This window comes from Zootoca vivipara, chromosome 14, assembly GCF_963506605.1.
Source record: "Zootoca vivipara chromosome 14, rZooViv1.1, whole genome shotgun sequence".
In the NCBI taxonomy this organism is placed as follows: domain Eukaryota; kingdom Metazoa; phylum Chordata; class Lepidosauria; order Squamata; family Lacertidae; genus Zootoca; species Zootoca vivipara.
This window is the reverse complement of record NC_083289.1, coordinates 16842082-16859870: the sequence shown is the minus strand read 5'-3', so window position 1 is coordinate 16859870 and position 17789 is coordinate 16842082. Positions and strand designations below refer to the sequence as shown.

The 17789-nt window shown below is 44.3% G+C and overlaps 1 protein-coding gene across 1 annotated transcript in view; it reads left to right on the top strand.

Annotated features, from left to right (window-relative positions):
* Positions 1–17278, top strand: part of ARNT2 (aryl hydrocarbon receptor nuclear translocator 2) — a 143915-nt gene extending 126637 nt beyond the window's left edge. The window contains exons 15-19 of the mRNA XM_035131344.2: positions 1759–1858; positions 6948–7086; positions 8240–8405; positions 12209–12345; positions 12935–17278. Coding sequence (XP_034987235.1) covers positions 1759–1858; positions 6948–7086; positions 8240–8405; positions 12209–12345; positions 12935–13033 — 641 coding nt within the window. The 3' untranslated portion in view covers positions 13034–17278. The remainder of the gene's footprint in view (positions 1–1758; positions 1859–6947; positions 7087–8239; positions 8406–12208; positions 12346–12934) is intronic.
* The last annotated feature ends 511 nt before the right edge of the window (positions 17279–17789 follow it).

The following is a 17789-nucleotide window of genomic DNA, read 5'->3' as shown; positions in this document are numbered from 1 at the left end:
TCTTATACATCTTAGCAAGTCTACTCAGAGTTAAATGCCATCTCTAAATCATTTTCAAGTACCAGTAGTTCCCCTTTGTCAGAGGTTCTTGCGGCTACTCTTGAGTAACGACGCTCCACGCCTCCTTGTCTTTAAGTTGTCTTTATTGTGCATTTTATTTACGGTGCAAAGTGTCTGGAAAACATGTCTGCTCAATCCGAGTCAGAACCTCGCAATGGCTTCTTTCTGTTTCACACCCAACATAACAGCTTGGGAACCCCAAAGCGCCTCCCTCTCGCCCTACGGGGTGCTGTGCACCTCAATTCAGGGGGGCGTCCTTATGACTGCTCTCCAGTGGCCAATCCCGTCATTTCCTCCCCAGCTGCTTCCTTCTCTGCTGAGTGTTGAGGCTCTCTCATGCTGTCAGAGCCTCTCTCCTCCCTCTCTACTTCCTGATTCCTGTGATCTGATCCGCTACTGGACTTGCTGCTCTGCGAAGAACTCGACCTGATGAGAGGGGGCTGTTCCCTATAAGCCATTCCCCCTTACACCCTTCGAGGAATAACATGTTGTAATTTTCAAATTGCTCTTCCAGAGTTTTCCCCAGCGATTAAAATCTATGTCATGTCCTAAATCCATTGCCTCCCACATGAGACTCTCACCCTACAATTTGTGTGTGTAGCTGCATGCTCCTCCAGGATGGGTGCAACTGCTCCCACCTACAAAGGCAGCCCTGGACTCAGTGACAAGACCTCCCCTTCTACCTGTTCGCAAACACCATGGGAGACGCCAGGGCTGTGTGCCCTCACGGCCGGCTGCCAGGCGCTCTCCACCTCCGGTGCGGCGTGAGATAACGACACAGACTTCAGAAGTCTGTGCACACTGTATCAGCAGCAGTCCCCACTGTGCAGCAAGAAACGACAGGCGAGAGACGGTCGTATTGGCATTATTTACAAGCATTTATTAAGCGTATCTCAGGAGAGAGAGAAACGCGTCTGCTCTCCTTCATGGTCAGCGCAGAAGCAAAAGCAAAAGCTATACACAACGGAAGTTCACAGACATTTGACACACAAGAGCTACATGTCTGTAACTTAAGGTGGAACTGAATTCCCAACATCCTCCCCCCTTCTGTGTAACCTTAAGCTCCAGTATTTCAACCCAACTGTAGCTTCTGTACATAAACCTGAAGTTGTTCCTTGTTAACAACTTTGGACAACAGATCCACGGGTATTTTGTTCCCTGGCATGTAGGACACCTGGATAAGTCCTTTCGGGATACACTCCCTTGCACGATGTAGCTTGTACCTCCAGTGCCTCTTCTTCAGCGTCTCTTCTTCAGCTCCTCCCCTGGCTGGTCATAGTCCCTCCCTACACACACACAAAGTTTTGGTGGGATGTGCAGAGCTTCCTGGTGGGTTATTCTTAATCGAATGTGGTTAAAAATTGACCTGTCTGTAGCAGCCTTGCACATAAGGCCACGAACATAACTAGCCTGAAAAAGTGTGCATTGACATAACTGTGATCTTGGGAGCAGCCCTGCTAGTATAACTGGAGGGCAAGATTGTCCCATCGGGCCTGAAGCAAGTTGTTAATTTCCACATTGTTTGTTATGGTATCGTTGAAAGGGAGCCCTACCAACTTTTGGTTTTGGTTGTGTGCGTTTTGTAGTTGTTGTTGTTTTGCTGCAAGAGACCATTTTCCCATTGCCACGCAATGTGCCTTCCCTATGCGTTCCCATCCTGTTATCCTGAAATGGCTTTTTCTGTGCTTGTTCTTGCAGCAGATAAAAAGATGATGCCTTCAGCATCCACAACTGGTAACCAGCAGATCTACTCTCAAGGGAGCCCCTTCCAGCCAGGACATTCTGGAAAGTCGTTCAGGTATTGTACATGGCAGCAGAATGAATCACAAGAAAGGAAACGCAACTGTGTAAGAGTTATAGATGATGACAGCCCTTGATTCTTAACAGCATCATGGCTTAATTCTCCCTATTGGAAAGAAGCCCTGTGGCCACATTCCAGAAATCACTTTGTCCTGGAATCATCCACTAATAGGGATCTGAAATTTTGTATATGGGGCGCATCACGGCGTGTTTGCAAATATAGTTGACTTGTGTTCACCTTCTGGGAATGTTGATAAAATACAGTTAGTCGCAATCTAGGTCTCTTGCCCTTGTAGCTTACAATCATTTTTTGTCATTTCTTGAGGGTCTTTGGTGGAAGGTTGAGTTTGGAATAAAAATAATAAATAAAATTTGGTAAATGCCTTTTTAGAGAGGGACTAATAAACTTGGCTCAGGGCGCTGAAGTATAAATCTCACCTGGATACTGTAAAGAAAAGACAGCCAGTAGAATGCAGGGGGGGGGAGGAATTAAGACAAAATGAGAAGAATCGAAAGGGGGACTGCAGAGGAGGAGGAGGAGGAGCAAAATGGAAAAGGAAGCAAACCAAAAGAGGGGGATTATAATAATAAACAACAGCCAGGGGGGATTGAAATAAAAGGTAAAATCGGATGCAGCTTAATAGATTTATCAGTTAGATTAATTGATTCAAAACTTTTCGCCTGATTAAAAAAGTGCCCTTTTTTACTTAGAAAAATATTCATATATTCAGCAAGATAAAAACATTAAAAGGAACACAGAATTAAAAAAAAAAGGTTATATTTATTTTGTGTGTGTGTGTCATATAAATTTTTATACAACTAGTTTTGAAACAGTGGTTCCCAACCTTTTTTGGCCATGCCCCACCTAAGCATCTCTAAAATCCTGATTGCCGTCCCCCTCCCCATGACGTATAATTCTTATTATTCTAAAAGTGAACTCCTATTCACATGGAGGAAGCCTAAAAGGCCGTTAACTTGGTCTAACTCATTCTCGAATTGCCCCTGTTAAAAATCAAATTGCCCCCCTGTGGGGTGTGTGTCCCACGTTGGGAACCACAGTTTTAAAAACTGCAGAAGGCAGACACCATCTTAGAAGAGGCAACCCCCTTCTCTCTCTCATTCGGATAAAATGACTCTCCCAGAAAAGGAAAGCCTGTTCTTCTCCACAGATGTGCATTGTCTAAATGCACATTAAACAGCTGTAACTCATGCAGCTATTCAAGTAGGATTTCGTTGAATTGTGTAGTGACCCTAAATTCCAGAGCCAAAAAAGGTAACACAGGCTGAATAATGAACAAGAAAGGGGAGTGAGGAAAGAGAGAGGGTGCGGGAGCACACCATTCACCAGTTAGGTGCACAGGAGCGGGAATTAGAAATCAAATGCCAACTGTGTTTTTGTAGAAATGAGTGTGGTGTGGTTTGTTTTGAGCATATAATTGATAGTGTTTTTGTTGGGAAGGAAACGCTTTTCTTGGAAAGAAAAAAACCTTCCTTGATGTTTATTGCCTGAATGAAAAAGCAATCAGTAAGCAGCCCTGGAGGGTATTGCCAGTATTAAAATACGCTTTAATTAAATCCGATATTTGAAGCTAGGGCTGCATTACAGTGCAACTCATTTCCCATGGCTGTTCTGAGGTTTGGGATTCCTGAACTGTTTTCTTTGAAGGTTGTGTGTAGATTTCTATGCTATTCTGTTGGGTGTCTCCTGTAACATAAAAGTGAGGCCGGTATAGTTAATAAGTATTTATTTGCTTTTGAATGTTACATAATCATGAAAACAGACATAGCACAGAAGATCTCTGATCTCCTTTTTCTGTAGTGTTAGTAAGCTGTACAGGGCAAATTTATTACAGAACATAATTTATTACATAACATAACCGCACAGCTAGTATTTTTTGAACGAGATTCAATTCTCCGTTCAGGGAAATTCCAAAAAGGTACATCATGTCATAAAAGTCATAACAAGACAGCGATCATGCAGTACAAAGTAGTTACGTATTTTATTTTTTCCAGGTTCTTTGATCTAAAGACTCAAAGTCTGTAATGGTGAGGCTTCCTAAGGCCGCAATCCTATACACTTCTACTTGGGAGTAAGTCCTATTGAACTGAGTAGGGCTTACTTCTGAGTTTGCTTGGATATTATTACTCTATAACCCCTCAACTTGGGATAGCTCAGTTGGTACAGCATAAAACTCTTTTATCTCAGGGTCGTGGGTTTGAGCCCCACTTTGGGCAAAAGATCCCTGCGTTGCATGGGGTGGACTAGAGGACCCTCGTGGCCCCTTCCAACTCTGTGATTCCACAGTCTTGAGGCTGTATGCTTTTGAATACCAGTTTCTGGAAACCACAGAAGGGGAGAAAGTGCTCTTGTGCTCAGGTCCTGCTTGTGGATTTCCAACAGGCAACTGGTTGACCACTGTAAGAACTGTGGTCTGGGTCTTCTCACTGTTTTGTTACAGTAATCTGATTTACTTGGCGTGCGGACTTGGTCCAGAGAAACATGCTGGGTGGGTCTTGCCTGCCTCCCATGACCCTTAAAATGTTACACATTGGCCCTGGGGCACATGACTTTGCCACATCATCTGTCGGTCCACCAATGAGAGTCCGTAGCTCAGCAACAGAGCACAGGTTTAGTTTTCAAGCAGGAGTCTTTCCCAGCCCTACCTAGAGGTGCCAGGGATTGGACCTATATTAAGTGTGCGCTATTCCACTGAGCTATGGCTCCTCTAGCAAGGTTTTAAGTACGACAGAGAGAACGCCTGCAAAGCACTCTGAACCCTTGGCCTTTGTTAAACAAATGCTGTGTGCCGCTATTATTGTTTTCTGCAGAGAATAAAGTGGAAATGGAAAATATATCGTGAATTGAGAAGTGGGGGAGGAGATATCCTTTAGGCTGCTGCATAGCACTTTTTCTGGTGTTTTGTTTTGTTACAAAAACAAAACTCAGGAATCAAATGTTTTGTGTCTCTTTTGTAGGAAAAGTATACTTTTGGGGCATTCTGCAATTATGAATAGCATCCTTTTGGAAACCAATGCAGGGGGAGGCAATATCACCCATAGCAAATATATGAATTGCATCCAGCCTTTGGTTGTATACACATGATCCATGGTAAAACGAAGGAATGGAGGTTCCACGGCTCTGCTTAAGAAGACTGTTGCCCATTGTGTGTGCTCATGTAGGCTCAGGAGGATCTCTTGAAGCTTAAAAACACCTGCAAAAGGCAGGGGGGGGGGAGAGTTGTTTTCATCTTCTCCTTTATGCTGCCAAGATTTGAGTCCCTTGGTTGACACTCTCTGGCTCTGTTACTAGAGCAATTCCCCGAAATTGCTGCCAGGGTACATTTGTGTGTGCCATGAGTGCAGTCCTAGCCTACCATGAGAAATAAATTAAATAATTAAGGGTGTTTTGCAAGCCCAGAATGTCTGACTGTTGCGTTTTTGTGTGTTTCACTGCTCCTGGCCATGCCTCCCTTTAACCAGCCTTGGGGGGGGGTGTTCTGCTGCATTTCTCCATCAAATAGGACTAGAATGTTCAGAAACGTTGCTGAATTGGTTCATCCTCAGATGAACTTGCATGTTGTTTAATCTCTGCATGAGTAATTGTTCTGGCTTTAATACTTCCTTCCATTAGGCAAATCCAGGGTAGTGACTTCTGCAGAAAGAATGGGCAGTGGGCATCTCTGAAGGAGACTCTGAAAGTACCTGTGTGCTTATAAGCTACAGTGGTACCTCTACAGTGGAACCTCGGTTTATGAACACCTCGGTTTACGAATTTTCGGTTTACGAACGCCGCGGACCCATCTGGAACGGATTAATTCACTTTCCATTACTTTCAATGGGAAAGTTCGCTTCAGTTTATGAATGCTTCAGTTTATAAACAGACTTCCGGAACCAATTACACACATGCTTCGGGTTAAGTACGCTTCAGGTTGAGTACTCCGTGGACCCGTCTGGAACGGATTAATCCAGTTTCCATTACTTTCACTGGGAAAGTTCGCTGCAGTTTATGAACGCTTCAGTTTATGAACAGACTTCTGGAACCAATTGTGTTCATAAACCGAGGTACCACTGTACTTCCATTCACCTCCGGTTGCGTATCCTTTGGGATACGTACGTGGCAAACCCGGAAGTATTTTTCCGGGTTTTGCCATGCACAGAAGCACTAAACCGCACCATGCTCAGAAGCAGCACCTCTGGTTGCGAATTCCTCGGGATGTGACCGGAGCTCCGGAACGGATGCCGTTCGCAACCAGAGGTACCACTGTACTTATATTCTTGTTAATTCCTTATCAGGGTCCCTCTTCAGCTTTCTATATATCTTCATTGCTAGTTGATCTAGAATACCAGGCAATAAAAAAACCCTGTATACTTTTAAAATATTGCCATGAATCCTAGGAAGAAGTTTAAGATAAAGGTAAAGGGACCCCTGACCATTAGGCCCAGTCGCAGACGACTCTGGGGTTGCGGCGCTCATCTCGCTTTACTGGCCGAGGGAGCCGTCGTACAGCTTCTGGGTCATGTGGCCAGCATGACTAAGCCGCTTCTGGCGAACCAGAGCAGCGTACAGAAACGCTGTTTACCTTCCCGCCAGAGCGGAACCTATTTATCTACTTGCATGTTGTGCTCTCAAACTGCTAGGTTGGCAGAAGCTGGGACCAAGCAATGGGAGCTCACCCCGTCGTGGGGATTTGAACCGCCGAACTTCTGATCGGCAAGCCCTAGGCTCTGTGGTTTAACCCACAGCGCCACCCACATCTCATAGGAAGAAGTTTACTGAAGATCAAAGGGTTATTCTGAGATGTTCAATGCAGCAAAAGTAATAGCCTGCATTTTTTGCATTTGAGTTGTAGTCCATGTGTCCCAAAACGTGATTTGTTTAACTGGTTGACTGGGAGGTTTGCAAACTGCAATTACAGGTGTTCTTGTAAACAGTAGGTTGTATTCAACAACGTTTTACTCAGAGCCGTGAAATTAATGAACCTAAAGTAGTTGTTGATTTTGTTAGGCCTGTTCTATGAGTAACATTGAATGCAATGCCGTGAGCATCCTTATAACGTCAGACTCATTCCTGTTCTCTCCCTTTGAAGCTCATCTGTGGTCCACGTGCCCGGCGTCAACGACATCCAGTCATCATCATCAGCTGGTCAGAACCTGTCCCAGATCTCACGCCAGCTAAATCAGAGTCAAGTTGCCTGGACAGGAAGTCGCCCTCCATTTCCAGGACAGGTAGGAGAGTTATAGAAAAAGTTGCAGAAAAGGTTTCACTTCCTGGGCCCAAAGAGAGAAGGCGGTAGAGACAGGAGTCTCACTCCGAGAGGCGGCCTTCCTGAATACATATTGCCTAAAGCAGGCACCCCCAAACTTTGGCCCTCCAGATGTTTTGGACTACAATTCCCATCTTCCCCGACCACTGGTCTTGTTAGCTAGGGATCATGGGAGTTGTAGGCCAAAACATCTGGAGGGCCGCAGTTTGGGGATGCCTGGCCTAAAGACTCTCGCAAAGCCTGGAGCCAGCACCCGCTAACCTAGGAGAGGAGTAGGGAAACTCCAGCACAGAGACCAGAGGCAGTCCTCAAGGCCTCTCGATCTGGTCCTTGAAACAAACCCCAAGCCCCATCTCTCACTGGCCCTGTTTGTACACAGAACACTTTAGCCTGGTTGGATGTGTTCATTACTGGTTTATTGTGGATTTGATCATTTGCGGAGTAACTTCACTTGTAGTTACTGCAATTGTTAAAATATTGTACTTGCAGGAATTGGCAAGTGGATAGCTGGTGGTTAAGGATAAATAAGTTTATGTATTAGAAGCAACTAGGAAAATAAATCAGCAACAATACATCAACAACAGAGTGTAGGAAACTATTTTCAGGGGGGGTATTAAATTTATTTTAATTTGTGGCTGATTAGGTAAAATTTGGAAAAGCAATAAAAGCAATTTGGCAAACTTTTAAAAAGCCTGGCTGAATGTGTCCTTGAATTCTGATAATGCCTCTTCCTTCCCTGGATGGAGGATGGGGTGTTGAGGTAACATTTACATTCATTGCCCCTGGTCTGGCTGGCCACTGGCATGTGACACCCCTCCCCCCCCAATTCCCACACAAGAGGGGAATGTGGCCCTCGGACTGAGAGGGGTTCCCCACCATTGGCCTGGGAAGAGCGGGAACAAGCAAAGAGCTATGCTTAGGGTTTCTTGAAATTAAACAGCCCTGAACCCACATTGCTGGAGCAGAGCAACCCACCTAACTAGCTCTGCAAAGATGCTTGTTTTGCAAATAGATGTGCCGAGATGGAAGTCTGTTGCACCACTTTGTTCTTGGGTCAAATGCCGCAGGAAGGATGATAACGCCTCGATGTTGTTGTCTTTCACTCTCCTATTCAGCAAATTCCTTCGCAGTCTGGCAAGGCTCAGTCTTCTCCCTTTGCAATCGGAACCAGTCACACTTACCCTGCTGACCCAGCATCGTACAGCCCCCTGTCCAGTCCTGCTACCTCCTCTCCGAGCGGGAATGCCTACTCCAGCCTAGCTAACAGGACAGCAGGATTTGGTAGGTATCGAGCCTGGCTGCCTCGCCTAAAATAAAAGCACGGTGAGGTACAATGAGGTCTCTTTGACTTACTAAGAACTCTTGTGGATCAGGCCCATGTCCATAGCCCACCTAGTCCCGCATCCTGTTCTCGTAGTGGCCAACCAGATGTTCCAATGGGAGGCCCACAAGCAAGACCTGAGTGCAACTATGATGTGCAGCTGTCTTGATTCATGTGATCTGGGGGCCCAGCAAGCAGAATGGCCAGTTAAGAAGGCTAGACAGTATCTGCACTTTTAAAGCACATTTGTACCACTGTAACAGTCATGATTTCCCTTTCCCCTCCACAAACGAATCCTGGAAACCATAGTTTACCCCCTCGCAGAGCTACAATTCCCCAGAACTCTTAAAAACCACAGTTCCCAGAATTCTTTGGGGAAGGCCATGTGCTTTATATGTCAGGTGTGGGTGTGTAGTTTGTTTGACTAAACTGGTGAGCCACAGTGCACAATAGGGTGATGACTTTTTTTTACAACCTCATTTCCCTGTATCATAATTTGATGAGCTTTCATTACCTCACACACAAAATGGTTTTTAAAAATTTATTTATCAGTTTTTTTTACCATTTTTGAAGTCACTGTAAGCAGATATAAAATTGAACCCAAGCTTTGGCGTCACATATATACAACATTATATAGGGTCATCAAACACACAAGGAAGCTTTTTTTAGCTGCAGTAACAGTATAGACGCCGCTAGAGGACGATGTTTTGCTACCTCTCCTGTAGGTTCTTTTCCCAGCATGTCCGGCAGGGTCTGCTGGCTGAGTTTTGAGGTCCCCAAAAGGGGCTTTTACCTTGCGCAGGTGTGACATTTGTATACCCTATGTTGCTAAGAACACTCCCCATTGTGGAATGTGGTGTTGTGTCCAAATTTGATACGAAATATATATAGAATTGTTAATACAATTTTATGAAATGGTAAAACGGCATACAAAAAAATTAAAAACGGTTTGTGCGTAACCTTTTTAAATATTTCAATGGAATATACCTCATTTTAGTCATTAATAGGCAAAAGTTCATCCATTTGTGCTACAGGAAATAATTTTTGAGGGGGGGAAATGAAAAAGTCATCACCCTAGCGCACAACCAGAAAGCAGCTTGGTCTATATTGAAGGAATAAATCGCTGAAGGACCAGGGTTCAGATCCAGCACTCAGCCATGAAGCTCTTACTAGGTGACCTGCAGCCAGGCATTCTCTCCCAGCCTAACCTACCTCATGGGGTTGTTGTCAGGATGAAATGAGAAGGGGGAGAACCATATATATTGCCTTGAGCTCCTTGGAAGAAAGGTGGGGTATAAATTCAGAAAAATAAGTAGGAGCCACGATTGTACGTCTACAAGCCTAAATCCATTCTTCCTCTCTCTCTGTGTGTGTGTAGAGGCAGTTGTCTAAAGCAGGGGCAGCCAACATGGTACCCTCCATATGTTGTTGCACCCCAGCTCCCATCAGTCTCAGCCAGCAGAGCAAAGGGATGATGAGCATTGAGGTGCAACAACATATGCAAGAGAGAGAGGCTGACTACCCCAGTCCATAGGAGATATATGGTGCTCATTGGTCATCCCAAAGTCCATCCACCTTGAGCCCTGAAACCTGGCAGTCTTGTTTGTTTGCACTTGGAGAAAATGCTGTTGTGCTGAGTGGGGAAGAGCTTGAATTTATATTTTCTCGCGTCAGCAAACTGAAGAGCATATCTCAAGCCTGGAGTTTGTAGCAGATAATTCAGGACAAGCTATGAATCAATTTCTGCGGTTTGAACACGAATGCCAGGAACAAAAGGTGAAGAGAGATCACTTAGATACCAAAGCCTCCCGTAAGCATGGGGGTTATTATTACTGTTGTTGTTTTGTTCTTTAAGTCACACACAGAGAAGCTCAAAACTCAACCAAAATATTCCCATTGAGGAAGGGTCTTTTGCTTTGACCTTACCCGACTTTGGTCAAGTTTCCTAATCCAGTTATTACGAATTGAGTCCTTTTAAATAATAGGTGGCCATAATACTCTCTTTAACTCACCATCCATGAGCTCAAGGGATCACAGGGAGACTGGGTGCCTCTCAGCTTTGAAACTCTCTTCCCTTTTGCAGGAGATTCACCAAAGCCTGAGTCTCTGCACCTTCCAGAATCTGTGGAGGATGTTCTCCTTCAGAGTGGCTTTTTCTGTCCAGGGATGGGGTCAGGTTGGGCCAGATGAGATGGATTTAACCAATGCAATTGGTAGGGGTGGGTTATGCAAGGTTTTGAGATTGGGCAGGCAAATTGCGTTCCCATGGGATTCCACAGCGTTCTAAGCGAGGTCATTGTTAGACTGTACCTAATGGTCTTTTTTGGGGGGGGTGCTCTTCAGAAGACAATGCATATGATTACTTCACATTTTTAAATGTGTCAAGTCAGCCCACCTGCATTGTGAGGAGGGGGTTTCTTGCTCATTCCATTAAGTGAGGCCCTTGACTTCTGCCCTAAAGTGCTGCCCTCCCCACGCAGGACTGCTGGGATTCCAGATGGAGCTGTTCTGCATGTGCTCTGTTTATTCAGGGCATTACTATTATGATTAAGAAAAAAGGAGTAATTTTAACTCTTGCACAAAAGTACAGATACGAAACCAGTTTGTCGCTATGACATTTGGCTTTTTTTTTTTTTTAATTAGAAAAAGTTACGCATTTGACCCATTCCTTGATTTCAGACTAGTGGAATTAGGTGGTGAATATTATTTATATGTTTATGTAATTATTGTAACTTTTTAAAGATATAGCATAACCTTCCTACTTTATCAAGATGCTTATGGCAGCTTTCAAATTTAACCAGCAGAAGCCAGTGAAATACAGTCTTTAAGCATACTTTCCGACTCATCTCATTGGTTGATACAGTAATACAGAGCAAAGCTCCTAACAATCTGTAATGCCTGCATAACTTTTTAAAAATCTGGTGTCACATTCCTGCTAAATGATTGCAAAGCCTTGCTTCGGTACATCTCTTTTGGAAGGGGGTTCTAGGGCTGGGGAGCCACCACAGGAAAGGCGCTGCCTTTTGCAATTTCCATCTGGACAGATGCCACATCCGCGCTATACATTTAAAGCAGTATCATACCAATTTAAATCCTAGCAAGTGTAGTTTGTAAAGGGTGCTGAAAGATGTTTGCAAGCATCTATACTCTTCTCACAGAGCTACAATTCCCAGAGTGGTTTTAACAGTCAGTGAGTCCCTCATCCCAGCGAACTCTGGGAAATGTAGCTCTGTGAGGGGACTAGGGATCTCCTAACAACTCAGCATCCTTTACAAGCTACAGTTCTCAGGATTCTTTGGATAAAGCCGTGGCTGTTTAACGCAGTACAGTGGTACCTCTGGTTACAAACTTAATTCCTTCCGGAGGTCTGTCCTTAACCTGAAACCGTTCTTAACCTGAGGTACCACTTTAGCTAATGGGGCCGCCCACTGCTGCCGTGCAATTTCTGTTCTCATCCTGAGGTAAAGATCTTAACCCGAGGTACTACTTCCGGGTTTGCGGAGTCTGTAATCCGAAGTGTGTAACCCAAGGTACCACTTTAGCATAGTGCAGGTGGGGGCAGAACGAGAACAGAGGCCTCTCCTTTAGACCTTGGCAGGCAATGCATGTGAGTACGCATGCAACTTTATAAAGGAGAAGATAATCCTAAATGCATGAAGGAACACTGTGCAAACCTCAGACACAGAGGAATAGACCTAAGGTAGGCAGGAGCGAATATTTTGTTTTAAAAGACCCACTCTTGTAACTTTATGTTATTTTTCAGCTGAAAGCAGCCAAAGCAGCGGACAGTTCCAAGGGAGGCCTTCGGAGGTGTGGTCCCAGTGGCAAAGCCAACATCACAACCAGCAAAACAGCGAGCAGCACCCTCACCAGCAAACCAGCCAGACAGAAGTGTTCCAGGTGAGCCCTTGGCCCGCGATTCAGCATGGCAAGGTGATCCGTCTCTTGCAGGTGACCTTTTGGGTCCTGGTAAAAAAGCAGCAAACTGGCAACAAATATCGTTTATTCCTTATGGAAAGAAATGGTCGGTCATCTGGTCACATCCAAGCTAGATGTGGAGCTACAGAAACTGAAGTTTGGTGCCAGCTCCAGGTTTAAGTGGCCCTACGCAGGTGTGGGCGCAGGTGTGGCTTACCTGGCTGGGCTGGCAATGCACTACACCAGTCGTGAGATTTTGCACAGAGCACTTCTTTCCTTAAATTGCAAGCTGCCTGTTCCTTGCTGCTTTTGCCATTAGTTGCTGTACAGCAGGCTTCCTCAACCTCGGCCCTCCTGATGTTTTTTGAGACTACAATTCCCACCATTCCTGACCACTGGTCCTACTAGCTAGGGATCATGGGAGTTGTAGGCCAAAAACATCCGGAGGGCCGAGGTTGAGGAAGCCTGCTGTACAGTTAAGCGACAAAGGGGGGAGATGCTAAAGGGTCTTTGCCCTAGATAAGGATACAAGAAAAATCATGTTTCCCTTCCATTTTCTTTTATCATCCAGGATATGCTGCCTATTCCAGGAGATCCAACCCAAGGGACCGGCAATTACAACATTGAAGATTTTGCTGATTTGGGAATGTTTCCTCCATTTTCTGAGTAAATTTTACCTAGCCAGATAACCTCTGCAAAGGACATTCTGGGAAAGGAAATCATCATACCAGGGTAGTTGGGGATCTGCTTTCCCTGTGTTAACATTATCATAGAAGCTATAAAACAAGATACCCCTATTCTCATACTTCAGATAATCACTTGCGCTCCTTCCAAGTGTTGACCATGCAGGTTCTAATGAAATAACCTAACGCCACCTGGTTGGCATTCGCCTCGAGGATTCATTTTGTATTTCATTCCCATTTGTGGTAGGGTTTTGAGCTTGGGTGGGGCGGGTGGTGGGGGACGAGCAGGGAGGCACTTTGATTTTTAACTTTCTCTTGGCTCTTAATATTTGAATGTGAATTATTTCTAACTTCCCCCTTTAGAGAAAGCTGCTTGTGTGAACAGATAATGAAATAAGCACTCCAGTCCTCTGCTGGCTACTTGAAGATAAGACCTCTAGTTCTTGTGGAGCTCCCTAGCTGTGGCCCATAGACCACAGGGGGTCAGCGAGCTCCATTCTGGTGGTTCTTGGAAAGGTAGCAGAACAGCTGAGAATGTCTGTACATGGTTGTGCAAATGGTCCCCTCACCCCATGACAACAGAGATTGAAGCCATTTTGATCCTTTTTTATGGTCATTTTAGGCCAGTTTGAATGTAAGGTTGAATGTAACTATAACCCAGGAGATTCCAGCGCCTTTCCTATCTCATTTTAACACAGCTAGGCTCGAATGTATGTACATTTTAGTACTATCTGTATATCTGGTGTTGTACAAACTGGATCTTGAGTTTTGGATTTGTTATTTTACCATATGCAAGGGAAGTCCGTGAGAAGGGACAAATGTGCCTGAAGAGGGTAGCAATATATTTGGAGGGCTTACAGTCTAAGCTTAAGGGGACAGGTTGCACATTTATTTCGCTTTGAAATCCCTATATATGCCCGTTGGGGCTCTGCACACCACTCCATCGGCTATATAAATTAACGTGGCTTTGGCAATCTACGGTTTCATCTGCTTGTAACACTAAGCCAAACCATTATGATAACATTTCTGTGCAGTGCCCCTTTGCACCCTACAGCTGGATTGTGACCATAATACTGCTTGAAAGTGGTTTAGAAAACAAACGAGACATGTGGGTTGTTGTTGTTGTTGTTTTAAGCTAAGCAAGATATTGGCAAGTAACATTGCAGCAATAGCTGTAGTCAGCAGCTGTGTTGGGCCATTGGTTTCTGGAAAGAGGCAGGTTCTAATGTGGAGCTTAACATCTTTAGCTAACAAAATTATGGTGGTGGTGCTTCTGTTGAAGAGACTAGTTCAAAATGCTTATCAAATGGAAGGTGGAAAGACATGTTAACTCTCCCACTTGCAACTATTAGAATCAAATTTTACACACACACACCCAGCCCCGCTCAGCTATAATGTCTAGGCTCAGTTATCTATGGCCACAAGGTCATATTATGGAATGCTTTCCTACCCATCGTTGGCTACTGCTGGCTGGGGCAGAGAAAGGCAGCAGCATTACAATAAGGGGATTAGCCATTTTGTTTGAATTTTAATGAGAAACCACCTAATTCATGCTTTCTGTACCATTAAGCCTGCCAAAACACAACTATCCTTTGGAATTCACACGTCTCTGAATTTTGCAATGCGGTTTCTCCAAACAGAAAATGCGTACAGAAATGCATAAATTGGTGGAAAGTGCGCATAAAAATGCACGCATTAGTGAAAACGACACATAAGCATGCAATTTGTTATGGGAAATTGCAATAATTTGTGTATAGGTCAAAACCGCACGTAGAAATGTGTATATTAGAAAAAAAATAGCACTAAAATGCTGACACATTTTAATGAGGATTCCCGCTCCCCCCATAGCAAATTGCTGGAGAGACGAATTTAAGAGTGCGAAGAGGAGAAACTTGGAGAACCAGAAACTGACAAATTCATCCAACTCTACAAATGAGCCTGATATGCCTGATGGCAGCAGTGCCATTTTCAACAGAAGTCTCACCTTGAGTGTAACATGTAGTTCCACCTATAATTTAAATCATCCGTCTCCATATTTGGTTTGATTTCCTTTCTTTGCATTAATTACAGGTACCTCTTAGCAAGTCTACTGTCACTTAAGCTGCTAGTTCATTTCTGGTGCAATGTTAACCACCATGCTGGATTTCTCCTATTACCCCAATGTGTATTTTTACACACTGGGCAGTAGTCAGCTAAATAGTTGCACTGGTTCGAGGATGAACACCAGTGCAGTGGGGTTTTCCCCCCTCTCCTCTCATCCCCCCCATGCTATCCCCAAATCTGCTCTGAAGGGTTGGAGAAAACCCCAGAACAGATTTAGGGAGCACAGCAGGAGGGGAGAGCATTCCATTGTGCGAGAAGAAATCCTTCTGCTATTGGAACATTTTGCATAGGGCTACATTCAATTCAATACAACCCTGTATCCTTGTTTTTCCTCTCCCTTCCAAAAGCTACTCGGCCATGCAGCCATCAATGCCTTATCAATGTCCGATTTGTAGCCTCGCAAGATGGGCAACGGACAGATGTGTTTTAGAGTTGGTGAGTTTGTTTTTGTGGCTGTGTTCAACTTAGAAATCAAGAAGCAAGGCTGGCCCTTAGCTCTTTAGGCTGGGGAGGGGGCAGAAGGTGTTGCTAAATATAGGTAGGCAAAGGGTAGAATGGTAATGTTTTGCTACAAACATGGGAGCAAAATATGAGCTAAATTGTCAAGCCTGTTTTTCTGGATTAACAACTGCATGGACACAGGCCATTCTGCTTATAGTAACTCCTGGCATGATCCAGCCAAAGTTAAGCACTTTTCATACTTTTGAACCCAAACCAGCACTAAAGCCCCACTGATTTAAGGGGAAAGAGTGGCAAGCAAATACTTAGTTAGAGCATCCCATTAGGGCTATCTAACTATATCCAACCCATGTGTCAGTTGCGGTCAGCTGATCATGCCCTGCTTGAGTTGTCCAAATGACAAGCAGTTAAAACTGCAACAGTGAAAAGGAGGCATTTTGACAACATGCTTTTAAATATGATGTGCTGTTTTTCCGTAAGGCCTGCAGCACACTTTTGGGCAGGGATTTGGTTGGTTGAGGACTACATCTGTAATTATTATTTGCTGCTGTTGCATTAAATTATTGTTATTATCATACACTGCTTTGAACATTGGGAAAGTGCCCTCTAAGTATATTAAATAAATGTATTTGCTGGTCTGATCACATCCTGTGACCAGTGCAGAGATCTGACAAGCCAGCAAACCCAAGATTCTGTCGGGCTCCGACTTCCATGACTTGCCTCATCCTTTTCTTGATTCCACCCTTTGGTTTGCCCATTCATCCCGAGACATTTGGTTTCTACCCTGGCTCAGTCCTTGATCCTTCATTTCTGCCTGTCAACACAGTTCACAATGAAAGGTGGACATAGTTAATTCACACTTTCTGAAAATGTGCAAAATGAAAGACAGCCATCCTTTGAAATTCATGTTCCCAAATTTTGCAGAGCAATTCCCCCCCAAAATAGTGCATACAGAAATGCATATACCAGGGTAAAGTATGCATAGAATACAGTTGCTTCAAAAATTCCTTATATTAAAGAAAATTGCTTTGCAAAAATAAAAGTGTGTACATTGCGTAGAAACGTGTATGTTATGAAATGTCCTCACAATTTCAGTGCAAGTTTCTCCCAAGGACTTTTTAAAACAAAGAATTTTCAAACTGAAACTGAATCTGTGCTGATTTTGAGATAGGAAAAATGAGAACGTGAGTGAAACCAAAATGGACAGATTCATCCAACTGTAGCTCAGGCCCCTTTCTATAAGGAGGAAACGTGTTTTTTTTTAACGCCAAGCATTATCAACAGTATTTTCCCACTGAAAACAATGTGCTTAACTATGGCAAGATCATCCTCATTGACTTCAGCACGGAAGAGATAAGCAAGCGTTTGGAACTCTCTTTCATTTAAAACTGAAAGTGCTCAGTTCAGAGCTTCAGATTATGTGCCATACCTTTGCCCCTTAAAAATATATGCCAATGGTGTGTGGGTGGGTGCGTGTCTTCATTGACTTTTTCTACCATTTGCATCCGTATCTGTTAGAGCCCTTTGGTGTCAATGTGGAACTGTGTTGTGGATAAAACTGTATTTTGTACTTCCAAGTGTTCTGTATAGCAAAACCAGTTTTGTGTGTCTGTATAATTAACAACCTGCCTTTTAAATTTTCATTAAAATAATAAAGCATCACGAGCTGTTGTTAACTGCTGGTGTCGTGTAATGCAGGGGTGGAGAACCTCTGTCCTGAGAGCCAAACTCAACCATCAAGCCATCCCACAGGTCTCTTCCCCAGGCCGCATTCCTTGACAGTCTTGCTTCCTGCTCTCCTTGAGTGCTTTTGTGGGGCTGGACTGTGCCCTTGAAATGTGACAATGCCCCTTTGCTTGCCTGGACAGAGTGTGGAGAGAGGTGGGTGTGGTGTAGGAATTTCCGACTTTCGCATGTAGCCAACTGTACAAAGGTAAGACTCCCATCTATTGATCTACCCATTTTTGCCCACCTACCACTGTCATGTGATTCCCAGAAGGCTCCCTGTGAAGTCCCTCAGACTGTATGTTCTCCTAAACCTGAGAACATCATAAGAGCCTGCTGGATCAAGCCAAAGTCTCATGTAGTCCAGCATTCTGCTCTCACTGTGGTCAACCAGGTACCTGGGGGAACCCTGCAAGCAGGATCTGAACACGAGAGCCTTTTCCATGTATGTGGCTT